Source organism: Staurois parvus, unplaced genomic scaffold (genome assembly GCF_062004578.1).
Source record: "Staurois parvus isolate SC_StPar_1 unplaced genomic scaffold, SC_StPar_1.0 ptg000070l, whole genome shotgun sequence".
Classification (NCBI taxonomy): domain Eukaryota; kingdom Metazoa; phylum Chordata; class Amphibia; order Anura; family Ranidae; genus Staurois; species Staurois parvus.
In genome coordinates, this window is record NW_028317866.1 from 6,340,216 (window position 1) to 6,353,644 (window position 13,429).

The window sequence follows — 13,429 nt, forward strand, 5'->3', positions numbered from 1 at the left end:
TGCATAGTATTTGACAATACAATACAGTATTCTGAATAAGTAAAATAACAAGAAATATCAAACTGAAAACTTCCACAGTAAACAAAAAAAACAAAACAAACAAAAAAAAAAAATTCAGGCTATCATTTTAGTCAATGAATCCTTCAAAATCGTCATCATCAGAGCTATTATCAGGAGCTGCTGAAGGCCCAGGTAAGGGAGACGATGGAGTAGAAATTGAAGCATTGGTAGTGCTTGGTGTAACTTTCCAAAAGTATCCACTTAGAGTGGTCTGCTTTGTCATTTTCTTTTTTCTTCATATATTTCACGATAGCACTGTAAAACTTGACTTATTTGTCTTTCCACCTTTGTGAATCGTTCAACATTCGGATCCATACTCTCTAGTTGGAACATAGCTGCATTCACTTTTGAGAACATACCAGCTAATCCCTTCACAGTAAACTTCTTTGGCACTTCTTCCATGTTTTCATTTTCTTCTTCCTCCTCCGCCAGGTTCTGCTGTGCTTCCAACTCTATTAAATCTTCGGTAGTTAGCTCTCCCTCCCTGTATTGCACTAATTCCTCAATATCTTCCACCTCAACTTCTAAATTAAGCACTTTAGCAAGTTCCATAGTTGTTTTATTTATGGCATCAACATGTTCATCTTTCTCAAAAACTGTAACATTGCTCACAAAACATTTTAGGCATTTTTTCCATATGCCTTGCATACACTTTTCTGTCACTCCCTTCCAAGTGGATTCAATGTTGTTTATGCAGTCTAAAATGTTGTAAGATCTCCAGAAATCACGGAGAGTTACTTCATCATTTTCTGTTGCTGCTACAGCTTTGGAAAAAGTTGTGCGTAAATAGTATGCTTTAAATGTGGCTATGGCCCCCTGGTCCATTGGCTGAAGGATTGAAGTTGTGTTTTTAGGTAGATATACTATCTTTACATCTGTGTTTAGGTCATCAAGATACTGGGGATGGCCTGGAGCATTATCAAGCAGGAGGATAATTTTAAAAGGAATGCCCTTTTCTTGACAATAATGCTTCACTGAGGGTATGAAGCAGTGGATGAACCAATCCTCAAATAAAGCTTGAGTCATCCATGCCTTGTTATTTGCTCGGTAGTAAACAGGCAGTGTGTTCTTTCTAACTCTGCTCAATGCACGTGGGTTTTCAGAGCGATAGATAAGCAAAGGCTTCAACTTAAACCCGGTAACATTTCCTCCCAACAACAATGTGACCCTGTCCTTAAATGCCTTAAAGCCAGGCATTGTCTTAGCTTCTTTGTGTATATAGGATCTTTCAGGCATTTTCTTCCAAAAAAGTCCAGTTTCATCCACATTGAAGATCTGTTCTGGACAGTAGCCACCTTGCTCTATGATTTTATCAAATTGGTCATCAAATTTTTCTGCTGCTTCTACATCTGCACTTGCTGCCTCACCACTGACACTCCGATTATGCAGCTTGAATCTTCGAGAAAACCGTTGAAACCATCCGTTACTTGCTGTAAAGGTTTCGGTTGAACCGCTGCGTGCTTGCAAAGTCTCAAAGATATTGAGTGCCTTGGCTTGAATTATTGAAAGGTTCAATGGCATTCTTTTTTGAATCTGGTCATCAAACCAGATAGCCAGTAACTTCTCCATATCATGAATTAGGCCTTTCCGCTGTCTAGTTATTATGGCTTTAAAGCCTGTTGATGCTTTCACTGCCTCTTTTACTCTATCTTTATCCTTAAGGATTGTTGAAATGGTTGAATGTGCCAGATGCAAGTCATGTGCTATCTCATGGACTTTTTTGCCACCTTCATAATCCTTTATGATCTTTATTTTCTTCTCAAGATCAATAGCCTTCCTTTGTTTCTTGGCATTTTCTGGTGCAACCTTGCTTTTCCTTTTTGGAGACATCTGGGGTAAAGTACAATACAGAATAAGGCACCCAGATCACACACAACTTGTATGCTTGAAGAAAAAGCTTTATAAATAGTTACACTGTACTGTACATACTGTAATGTACTATATCTGTACTGTATACAGTATTGTCACACTACTGTGCTGTATTGTGTGGGCCTGAGAGAGATCCTGGACTGTATACAGTACAGTACAGTATAGCTGTTTAGAAAGTTTTTTCTTTGCATCGCAAAAAAATACAGTAATTTACAGTACTGAATACTGACCAGGAAACCAGCAGTACCGGACCTCAGAATAGTGTACAATTTCAGCCATGAATGACTTTGAGACGCAGGGCCGCTACCACGTTTAGCGCGTAACCACGTTTTAGCACGTACCGTCGGTGAGATGGTCGTAAGTGTGAGCGGTCGTAACGGTGAAGAGATGGTCGTAAGTGCGAGCGGTCGATAAACAGGTAGGTCGTTAAGCGAGGAGTATCTGTATTGCAGAACTACCCAAATACAAAAGAATATATGCTGGCAGGAGTGTGCCTCAAAATAAAATCCTCAAAATTTGAAATCTGTGGTTGGAATTAGGAGTCCACTTTGAATGTGGACTCCTAATGTTCTGTCTTTATTACTCATTATCTTATGAAGTGGGTATGGGGGAGGGATAGAGAGCACATGTGAGTGTGGTTGGATTCATTTAGCAGAAGTAAAGGGAGATATACTTGCCTGTCCCTAAAAGGTTCCCATCCCTCAATGGCACCAGCATCTTCTCCTGTGCGCTAGTCTTCGGCTGTCTATATTGGGTGGTGCAGGATGACGTCATTCCTGCGCATGCACAGCTCAGTTTCCATCGCCGAGAAGACAGTGAGCTGGCAGTTAGGTTTATTTTATTGCAGAAGAGACATTGCAAATCTCTCCTGCAAGAAAAAGCCTGCATGCTCACTGTTTGCTACAACAGAATTTTAGTTCCATTTTAAGGCTATGGCATGTTGATATCTGTCTTATAATACTGGGTACTATGATCCCCTTTTATGTGATGCTTATTCTTTAGTATGTTATTTTTTGGGTACAGTGGAGATGTAATGTGCTAAACACCTTAAAAAAATCTTCACACAAATGGCCCAAGTTTAATATTCTTTTTTTAATGTTAATAGACTTCATTTTACATTCATTGCTGACACAGTATATTACCCATATACATTGAAAGGCACATTAATATTGGGGTCCGTGACTTTGCAGGTTGTATAACTACTGCTTTTCTTACCAAAAATTAAAGGGTACAACTGAGACTGTGTGTATAGTTCTTTAAAGCTGAAGTATAGGCTGGAGAAAAGGTTCCTTTTGCAATGGTGCCTTCTCTCTGCTTCAAGGGTCTAATGATCATTTTGTCTAGGGAGATTGGAATAAGGTGAAAAACTTTATTCTAAACTTTCAGGATTTTCCCATGCAGCATGACCAGTCTGCAAAGCTGTGTTTCTTTGTTGCCAAACTGGTCACAGCTTTCCAACCGAATCATGTACAATGCAGGACCACTGGTCCTGCTTTATATATGACGACACAGTGGGCTTATCCACATCCAGGGATCGTAAGAAAGTAGAGAAGAGCAACAGTTGCCATTGGAACAAGGAATATGGTAAGTAATTCACCTTGTTTATCATCCCCTAGATGAAAAGAGCAGTGTGGCATGGGACATACTGCTAGCATAACTTTGTCTCCTAGCTTGCAGTTCACCTTTTAAGTATAGTTCTTCTCTGTATATATACTATATATATATATATATATATATATATATATATATATATATATATATATATATATATAATATTTCCAAATCTCAGTCTTACTATTGAAAGATTATTTGCATTCTTACTGTTAAATGGAAAGTTTCTTCCTAAAGGCTATATACAATCTTTTTTCAATTTTTTTTTAGTGGCCAAAAAAGACATTCTGCAAATAATGAATAAAACAATTGCAAAGCCAAGAACAAAGCAGAAAGAAAACGGCCCTGTCATAGGTAATATTAATGTAAACTTTGTCTTATGGTATTATTAGGCGACCTCAAAATGAAAACCAATATTCCTATGCTGTGCAGCCATAGATGCAAAAGTAGTAGATGAGTTTATGATACAAATGTTTTTGTGGAAAATGATTCCTGTATAACATTTTAAATAGTTGAAAGGAATTTTAAAAGGTCTATGCGCTAAGTTTTGTTGTTGCTCTAGGAGTGGATATTTTTCCCTGTAGCTGAGAAACTTGCTTGATTGCCTTTCTCAAGGTCCTTGGAGATTGCGCAAACTAACCTGCAAGTAACAGACAATATAGCCAGTAATGTGCTTTTGTAACAATATTAAAAACTTTTATAGGCCATCTATGGTCTATAACCGTCTTGAAGGTTAAATTTATAAACCCTCCTCTCCTTTTGGAATATTTCCTGTCCTCCTTAGACAGCTGTTACTGGGTGCCCCCAGTGAAAAAATTATTCTTACTTTCTTTTTGGTGATAATTGTAAAATTATGGCTTTGCGATCACTGGCAAATGGTTACCCAATGGGGAAACGGCAAAAAAAAAAATTTAATTTTTATTTTCTTCTTTGGGGTCTTGCTTGAAGCTTTAACTTTTTTAAAAGGGAGGGAGGGCTATGGCAGATAAGAAGGTTCCTATGTTACAAAGAACCGTTGGAATTGGTACCATTTGTATGAAAATAAAAAAGTATGCAAAATACGTGTGCACAAGGTGTCAATAGATTAAAGTGTTTGTTTACCAATGCCAGAAGTCTGCCAAGCAAAATAGGTGAGTTGGAAGCTTTGGTGCATGAAGAGAATTATAATTTAATTGGTATTGCTGAATCTTGGCTTCATTCTTCACATGACTGGGCCATTAATATTCCTGGCTATGTTCTCTTTCGGAGAGACAAGGTAAAAAGGAAAGGTGGTGGTATCTATCTCTATGTGAGAAGTGATCTCAGAGCGAGTGTGAAAGAGGACCTAGTTGATGGAGATATGATGAGGCTGAAGCATTATGGGTGGAACTGCACATGGGGGGTGCGTACTACAAAGGTAATCATTGGAGTTTTTTATAGGCCTCCCAGTGTCAACGAGGAGGTGGAGACTCCTTGCACAGGTTGAAAGGGCTGGGATAGTGATAATAATTGGGGATTTTAACTACCCAGAAATTGACTGGAGTAATGGTACTGCAGGAACAGTTAAAGGGCAAAAATGTATAAACCTGCTACAGGACAATTTTATAGTACAGTTCATTAAGGCCCCAACTAGGAATGATGCTCTGCTGGGCCTAGTAATCTCAAACCATGCAGAGCTTATTATGAATGTCCACATAAAAAAACATCTGGGTAGCAGTGACCATAACATGATTTCCTCTATTGTTAGCTGTAAACATCAAGCACACACTGGAGACATAAAAACGCTCAACTTTGAGTGCTAATTTTTCAAGGCTGAGAGCTGCTCTCCAAGACTTAGACTGGGAGGGAATATTGGCATTGATGAACACAACACAGAAATGGGAGTTCTTCAAAAAGACTGTATGTGAACACACTGCAAAATATATGCCCATGGGCAACAAGTTTAAAACGCTAAAAATCAACCTATGTGGCTTACGACCAAAGCTAAAAAAGCTATAAATAATAAGAAAAGAGCTTTTATTAAATATAAAAATGAAAGAACGCTATCATCATTTAAATGTTACAAAGCATATAACAGAATATGCAAAAAGAAAATAAAGGCCGCAAAAATTGAAAACGAACGACAGATTGCAAAAGATAGCAGGACCAACCCCAATAAATTCTTCAGATATAGTAATAGTAATAAGGTCCGGTCCGAGCATGTAGGCCCTTTACAAAATAATCTAGATTGGGTGACTGGGGACAAAGAGAAGGCAAATTTATTAAATACCTTCTTCAGCTCTGTATATACAAAGAAGCATGGGAGAGCTCTTGTCCATAATGGGCATGGTGTTGACATCGCTCCAGATGATCCACATTGGCTCACAACTGATATGAACCAGAAATATTTAGACAGAATAAAGGTGAATAAAGCGCCTGGACCAGATAGCATACACCCATGGGTCCTTAAAGAATGGAGCTCTGTCATTTCAAAGCCATTATTTCTCCTTTTTAGGGACTCTTTAATGACAGGCATAGTACCACTGGATTGGTGTAAGGCCAATGTGGTTCCTATATTTTAAGAAGAGATCAAAATCTTTACCAAGTAATTATAGACCTGTTAGTTTAACTGTGGACGTGGTGTACTTGGATTTTGCATAAGCTTTTGACACAGTTCCCCACATGGCTAATGTGTAAGGTAAAGTCTACAGGCTTGGAAAAATCTGTATGTAAATGGATAGAAAACTGGCTAAGAGACCGAATTCAGAGAGTAGTGGTTAATAATTTATACTCTGAATGGTCTAGGAGTTGTCAGTGGTGTACCCCAAGGTTCAGTGTTGGGACCCTTACTTTTTAATATATTTATAAACGATATAGGGTCTGGGATTATAAATACCATTTCAGTCTTTGCAGATGACACCCAGCTGTGCAGTGGAATAACGTCCTTACAGGATATCTCCAACTTACAAGCTGACCTCACTGCGCTGTTTAATTGGGCAACTGTGTGGCAAATGAGGTTTAATGTTGATAAATGTAAGGTTGTGCATTTGTGTGGCTAAGAATATGCATGCATCATACATACTAGGGGGCATATAATTGGGGGAATGAATGCTGGAGAATGATCTGGGAGTTCTGGTTGATCATAAATGTAATAATGGCATGGTAATAAAAGGCCTGGATTCTTGGATACATAGAATATAACTGGTTACTAACATATATTGGTAAAGTTGATCCAAGAAATATCCGATTGCCTCTCTGGGTATCAGGAAGGAATTTTTTCCCCTTGCTGGAGCAAATTGCATCACACTTTGCTGGGGGTTTTTTTGCCTTCCTCTGGATCGACTGTGGGTATAGGATGGTTTTTTATGTTTGTTTTTTTATGGTTGAACTAGATGAACTTTTGTCTTTTTTTTTTTTCTATGAATGTAGTTTTCAATTGTTTTATTAAATTTTGTAATGATTTACACTTGTGTCAATTTGTATTGTTTGTTTTGTTTGTACACAAAATGTGATTTAATCCAGAGCCTGTAAGAAAATGATCTAAACCAGGTGTTTAATTTAATTTTGGTTATAGAAAACGTCAATGTGCCTTTGTCCAAGAGAACAAGATTTGTTGGTCCGAGTGGATATAATATAAAGAAACTTCAAGCTGAAACAGGCAAGTACTAAAGTACATAAGTTTTTTTTTTTTTTTCTTTTTTTTTTCTTCTATTTTAATAGGAATATTTACAATGCATGTATGAGGCTGAAAAAATCCAATGACACCTTGCATACCTGTGTCATGAGAGAGCTACAGGAAGGGCCCCACACAAGCAGGGGATTTCCAAGAAACCCATAAAATATTGTGACCTTCAGCTGATATTTTCTGTACTTCTATGTATTGTACATACTATGTATGTAGTTAATGTCCCTTTTTTTTATTTAAAGGAGTAACTGTGAGCCAGTTAGAGGAAGAAGTGTTTTCAGTTTTTGCTCCAACACCCAGTGCAATGCATGAAGCTAGAGAGTTCATCAGTGAAATTTGCAAAGATGACGTAAGCCCACCCATGTTTGTGTTACTTTTGTTATCGTTACGTACTTTTTCTACTATGTCAATGCTAAATTATATTCTTCATTGCAGCAAGACTATATCCTGGAGTTTGGAGCAATATACACAGCCACCATAACTGAGATCAGGTAAAGAGGAGCATTTTTGTATTCTAAACAACAAATAGCCATGTGGCATTGTTATTATATTCTATGAATTTATAGAAATTGTTGCCTTTATCCTTGTGGATAAGGAAGTGATCCTGTTAGGCCCATTCACTCCAAAACGCATATGCATAGCAATAAAATGCAGCCCTGTTTTCACACATGATGCTGTGAGTTTCAGCCCATTCATTTTAAATGGGCTGTTTATTCTAGTGTGTGTAAATGTGTAACATGTGCTGTGCAGTTCACAGTATTGGTATGTAAATAAGTCCCCTTACTATACAGTGAGGAACAGAAGTATTTGAACACCCTGCGATTTTGCAAGTTCTCCCACTTAGAAATCATGGAGGGGTCTGAACTTCACATTGTAGGTGCATTCCCACTCTGAGAGACAGAATTTAAAAAAAAAAATCAGGAAATCACATTGTATAATTTTTAAAGAATTTGTCTTGCACTGCTGAACATACGTATTTGAACACCTACGAAACCGCAAGAATTCTGGCTCTCAAAGACCTGTTACTGTGCCTTTTAAAAACTCCACCTCTACGCCACTCATTAATCTAACTTGGTAGCACCTGTCTGAGCTCTTAAAAGATACCTGTCCACCCCACAGTCAGTCAGACACCAACTACTACCATGGGCAAGACCAAAGAGCTGTCAATAGACACCAGAGACAAAAATTGTGGACCTCCACAAGGCTGGAAAGAGCTACTGGGCAATTGCCAAGCAGCTTGGTGAAAATAGATCAACTGTTGGAGCAATTGTCAGAAAATGGAAGAGGCTAAAGACGACTGTCAGTCTCCCTCGGACTGGGGCTCCATGCAAGATCTCACCTCGTGGGGTATCACTGATGATAAGAAAGGTGAGGAATCAGCCCGGAACTACAAGGAGGAGCTGGTCAATAACATGAAGAGAGCTGGGACCACAGTTTCAAAGGTCACTGTCGGTAGAACACTACGCCGTCATGGTTTCAAATCATGCATTGCACGGAAGGTTCCCCTGCTCAAGTCATCACATGTCCAGGCCCGTCTGAAGTTTGCCAATGACCATCTGGATGATCCAGAGGAGGCATGGGAGAAAGTAATGTGGTCAGATGAGACCAAAGTAGAACTTTTTGGTCGAAACTTCACTCGTCGTGTTTGGAGGAAAAAGAAAGATGAGTTGGTGGTAACATCATGCTTTGGGGGTGCTTTTCTGCGAAGGGGACAGCACGACTGCACTGTATTAAGGAGAGGATGAATGGGGCCATTTATTGTGAGATTTTGAGCAACAACCTCCTTCCCTCAGTCAGAGAATTGAAGATGGGTCGTGGCTGGGTCTTCCAACATGACAAGACCCGAAGCACACAGCCAGGATAACCAAGGAGTGGCTCCATAAGAAGCATATCAAGGTTCTGGAGTGGCCTAGCCAGTCTCCAGACCTAAATCCAAATAGAACATCTTTGGAGGGAGCTGACACTCCGTGTTGCTCAGCGACAGCCCCAAAACCTGACAGATCTAGAGGAGATCGGTGTGGAGGAGTGGGCCAAAATCCCTGTTGCAGTGTGTGCAAACCTGGTCAAGAACTACAGGAAACGTTTGACCTCTGTAATTGCAAACAAAGGCTTCTGTACCAAATATTAACACTGATTTTCTCAGGTGTTCAAATACTTATGTTCAGCACTGCAAGACAAATAAATTCTTTAAAAATCATACAATGTGATTGCCTGAATTTTTTTTTTAAATTCTGTCTGAGTGGGAATGCATCTACAATGTGAATTTCAGACCCCTCCATGATTTCTAAGTGGGAGAACTTGCAAAATCGCAGGGTGTTCAAATACTTCTGTTCTTCACTGTATGTTTACTAGTGCATAAAATCAAAAACAGTTCACTCATGTCACTCATGTTCGATTGGGTTCAGATCAGGAGAGATACTTGGCCACTGAATCACTTTCATCCTGTTCTTCAATGGCCTTAGATGTGTGTTTTGGATCATTGTCACGTTGAAAAAGTGCACAAAGATCAAGGGCGCAGGGTGATGGTAGCATCTTCATTTCAATATAGAGCAGTACATCTGTGAATTCATGATACCATCCATGAAATGCAGCTCCCTGACACCATGCAGACCCTCAGAAGGATACAGCAGCACCATGTTTCACTGTAGGCGCCATCCATTTTTCTTTGTACGCCTCTCCTTTGCGATGCCATACAGTTTTGAAGCCATCCGTTCCAAAAACATTTATTTTGATCTCATCACTCCAGAGTACAGAGTCTCAGTAGTCGTCTTCTTTTTCATCATGGGCCCTGGCAAATTCTAGGCGGTCTTTTTTGTGCATGGGCTTTAGGAGTGGCTTTCTTCATGGACAACACCCATGCATGCCGTTCCTCTGCAGTGTATGCTGTATTGTGTCATGGGAAACAATCACCCCAGTTTGGCTTTCTTACTTCTTTAGCTAACTGCAGTGAACTTGCATGGCGGTTTTATTTCAACCATTCTCATCAGAAGACGCTCCTGCCGAGGTGTTAACTTCCTTGGATGGCTAGGATGTGAGATGGTTGCAGTTCCATCTTTGTTAAATTTTTGTATCACTTTTGCTACAGTATTCTGACTGATAAGTAAAGCTTTGCTAATCTTTTGTAGCCTTTGTCACAATCATGCACACAGAGATGGGCGTGGTCATCCATTCTGCTCCAAACCTCTACATTTTGGTATCTCTCCCCAAAACAAATCAGTCTCCCTCCTCCGATTTCCCCCCTCCCTCAGGAATGCGTTCAGCGTACCTTGCTAAGGGGCTGTCCATACAATCCTCTTGCCAAATAAGGTAATTGGCTTGTCCGTTGTAGGAAGATCGCAGTTGATTTTGTGTAGGAAAAGAAGCTGTTATGCTTTGTGTGTAGACAGAGAAGTGAGGACCGTCTGCGTTTTAACATCTAGCAGACCGAGAGAAAGCAGAATTTCCTGCCATGTCCCAACGAAACTAGCAGTAGAGACAAGAAAGCAAATCATCCTGGAGCTCCTTAGACTTGAAATTGCTTAACCCAAGGCTGATTGGCAAGTACTTTAACCCTTTAAACTTCTTTCTGTTATCTATATCTATATATCTATATATATATATATATATATATATATATATATATATATGTGTGTGTGTTACATCTTTTTTCTGTAAATATTTCTACTGCACCCTTTTGACCTTTTAGTAATAAATTTTACTTTCTGAAAGTGTTGAACTGCTTCTATAGCTCTTGAATGTAACTTACGAATCCCTGCCGCTGAAGGGTTCTACTATGAGTGTTTAACCCTCTGTATAACCTGTCTGTAGAGATAGCGGGATACCGACAATTAACCAGTCATCCTAGTTTATTGCTGAGTTTCCTCTTTCTCTGTATAAAAAGGAGGTGGTGGCAGTGTGAAGGGTTAATTGCGTAATTAACCTGACCCAGTAGCAAACGCTCCCAGGCTGCAGGTACGTCGATTGTGGTCCAATTAGCTGGAAAATCATTGTGCAGGGTGCAGCTGGGTGTGGCATTGTTACGCACGTGACTTCGCGGTTTTAGATTGGCTAGTCCTTCGGTCACGAGTTTGGTGAGAAGGGCTGGGGTCTGACCCACGCCCATCACAGCCTTCACCTTTCTTGTGTAAAGAAACAATTTTCTTTCTCAGGCCTTGACATTTCTGCTGACAGCATAAAATGAGAAGGGGTTTTCTTTATGTAACACCCTTTTATAATTATCTGTCTGCTGGACGCCTGCTTAATGAATAATTAGTCTTAGCTGTAGTTCAATTCTTGTTAATTAGGATTTTGTTGTCTCAAATTTAGCTTTGCTCCACAAACTTTCTTTGGGGTGTTTTTGTTTTTGCAATATGGTCTTGAATGAATTTAAGAAAAATCCTTTTTTTTTTTGTGTGTGTGCAAATTAACAAATCTTATTTGTTATCAATGGCCAGCATTTGTTGATTCTGAAAGGAAAGTAAAGGTTTTCTGACAAACTCCTCACAAATCTCCAAAAGGAAAGACTGACCTTGTGCCCACACCTCCAGATGCTGATGCATTTCAAGGGTGCCCCCTGACAGTCAGCTCTGATGAAGAGGGGGCACCCTCAAAACGCTTTAGGGTCCACAGGACTTTGTAACATCTTCCCTGTCTATCTGGAGGCATGGACATATCCTCTGGCTGTTCTTTTGGAGAATTGTGATGAGCCTGTTGTTCATCACTGTGAGTATGTTACTGTGTTTTATTCTTGAAATAAATGCTATCTCAGGTAATGCACAAGGCCAGCAGGATGAACTTGCCAAATCATGTGACCTTGAGATTGGCACAGTGAGAATGCTATCAGCACAGAAACCTCAGCCCTGCATGGACACATACGTGTTACATGTGCAATAAGCGGTTAAGACATGTTTGGCTGTGTAGCATTTATTTGAAAAGAAAATCTCTATTTTAGATTTTAATTACCCATCAGAGTGAGCTACTCTAATTGAGAACAAATATAACATCCATAATTTGTGCAGTCTGCCACAAATCTTCATAATTAGGTGGATCAGATAGCCCTGATTCACTTATGCAGTGCTATATTTGCTGGTCTTTCACTTTTAATTATATTTGCTCATCTCCAGTAGTTGCTGGTAGATCTTGCAAATTATGCATTACTGCTGTGCAGCGATTTACAAAACACTGCAATTGAGACGGACTTGGGTGTTTTTACCAGGTCTATGCATTAATTAAATGGTGTTTAAAAATCTTACTGTAGGTTAGCTGTAAAGCAACCCCTTCCTTTCCCAATGTTTTCTGGAAAGCGGGCCATAGATGATATGATTTTCCACCCAAGGTGGAAGAAAATAAAATTGCTTGATTTTCCCATCTTCACAGTCAGTGATTGATTGGGGAATGCCTCCTGCGTAACTATTGTGTTTTGTCGGTGCATAGCCTTCACTGCTGGCAGAACACAGTGATCACTGCTAGTGGCTATAGCTGCTGGCAGTAATGTCATACAAAAAAAATTGGACAAGTTGGTTCTACTGAAGTCGATTGTTGGAATTGACTTCAGTACAACCAGCCTGCCCATCGATGGATCGAATCTCGGCCAGTCCCTGTTGAATCGTCTGAGATTCAGTCTGTCTATGACCTGTTTAACAGTCATGTATACCTGCCTTCAGCAGGGCAGCAGGCATAAGGCAGCAACTGAGGGGGTGTTAATTTTCCTGCATCGAATGTTTTTGGGAAAAGGAGGAGAGCATGTAAAATTGCTGATATGGATTATGAAAACACCACTATGTTAGCCAAGGAGAATAGAAGGCTCACTTTAAGAAACGCTTGTGGACATTTTTTTTCTTTATGCATTGCAGGGACATTGGTGTAATGGTGAAACTGTATCCAAATATGACACCTGTTTTGCTTCACAATTCACAGCTCGACCATCGATAGGTAGACGTTTAATCAAAATTTTAAGCATTTTATTGGTTAAAAATACGAGGATCATATTCTGCTGCCCAAAATGATGTTGATTACCCAAAGTAAATATAGTGATGTTTTCAGGAAGTACACATTCAGAGAAGAAAATAATTTGTAGTGTTACTTCCCTCTCCCTCCCTCCCTCCCGCCCTCCCTCCCTCCCGCCCTCCAGCCCTCCCGCCCTCCCAGCCCTCCCGCCCTCCAGCCCTCCCGCCCTCCAGCCCTCCCGCCCTCCAGCCCTCCCGCCCTCCAGCCCTCCAGCCCTCCCGCCCTCCAGCCCTCCCGCCCTCCAGCCCTCCCAGCCCTCCC

The 13,429-nt window shown here is 40.0% G+C and overlaps 1 protein-coding gene across 1 annotated transcript in view; it reads left to right on the forward strand.

Moving 5' to 3' along the window:
- Positions 1 to 13,115, forward strand: part of PNPT1 (polyribonucleotide nucleotidyltransferase 1) — a 68,451-nt gene extending 55,336 nt beyond the window's left edge. The window contains exons 22-26 of the mRNA XM_089669229.1: positions 3,811 to 3,894; positions 7,073 to 7,156; positions 7,426 to 7,532; positions 7,619 to 7,674; positions 13,015 to 13,115. Of these exons, the coding sequence (XP_089525355.1) occupies positions 3,811 to 3,894; positions 7,073 to 7,156; positions 7,426 to 7,532; positions 7,619 to 7,674; positions 13,015 to 13,093 (410 nt within the window). The 3' untranslated portion in view covers positions 13,094 to 13,115. The remainder of the gene's footprint in view (positions 1 to 3,810; positions 3,895 to 7,072; positions 7,157 to 7,425; positions 7,533 to 7,618; positions 7,675 to 13,014) is intronic.
- The last annotated feature ends 314 nt before the right edge of the window (positions 13,116 to 13,429 follow it).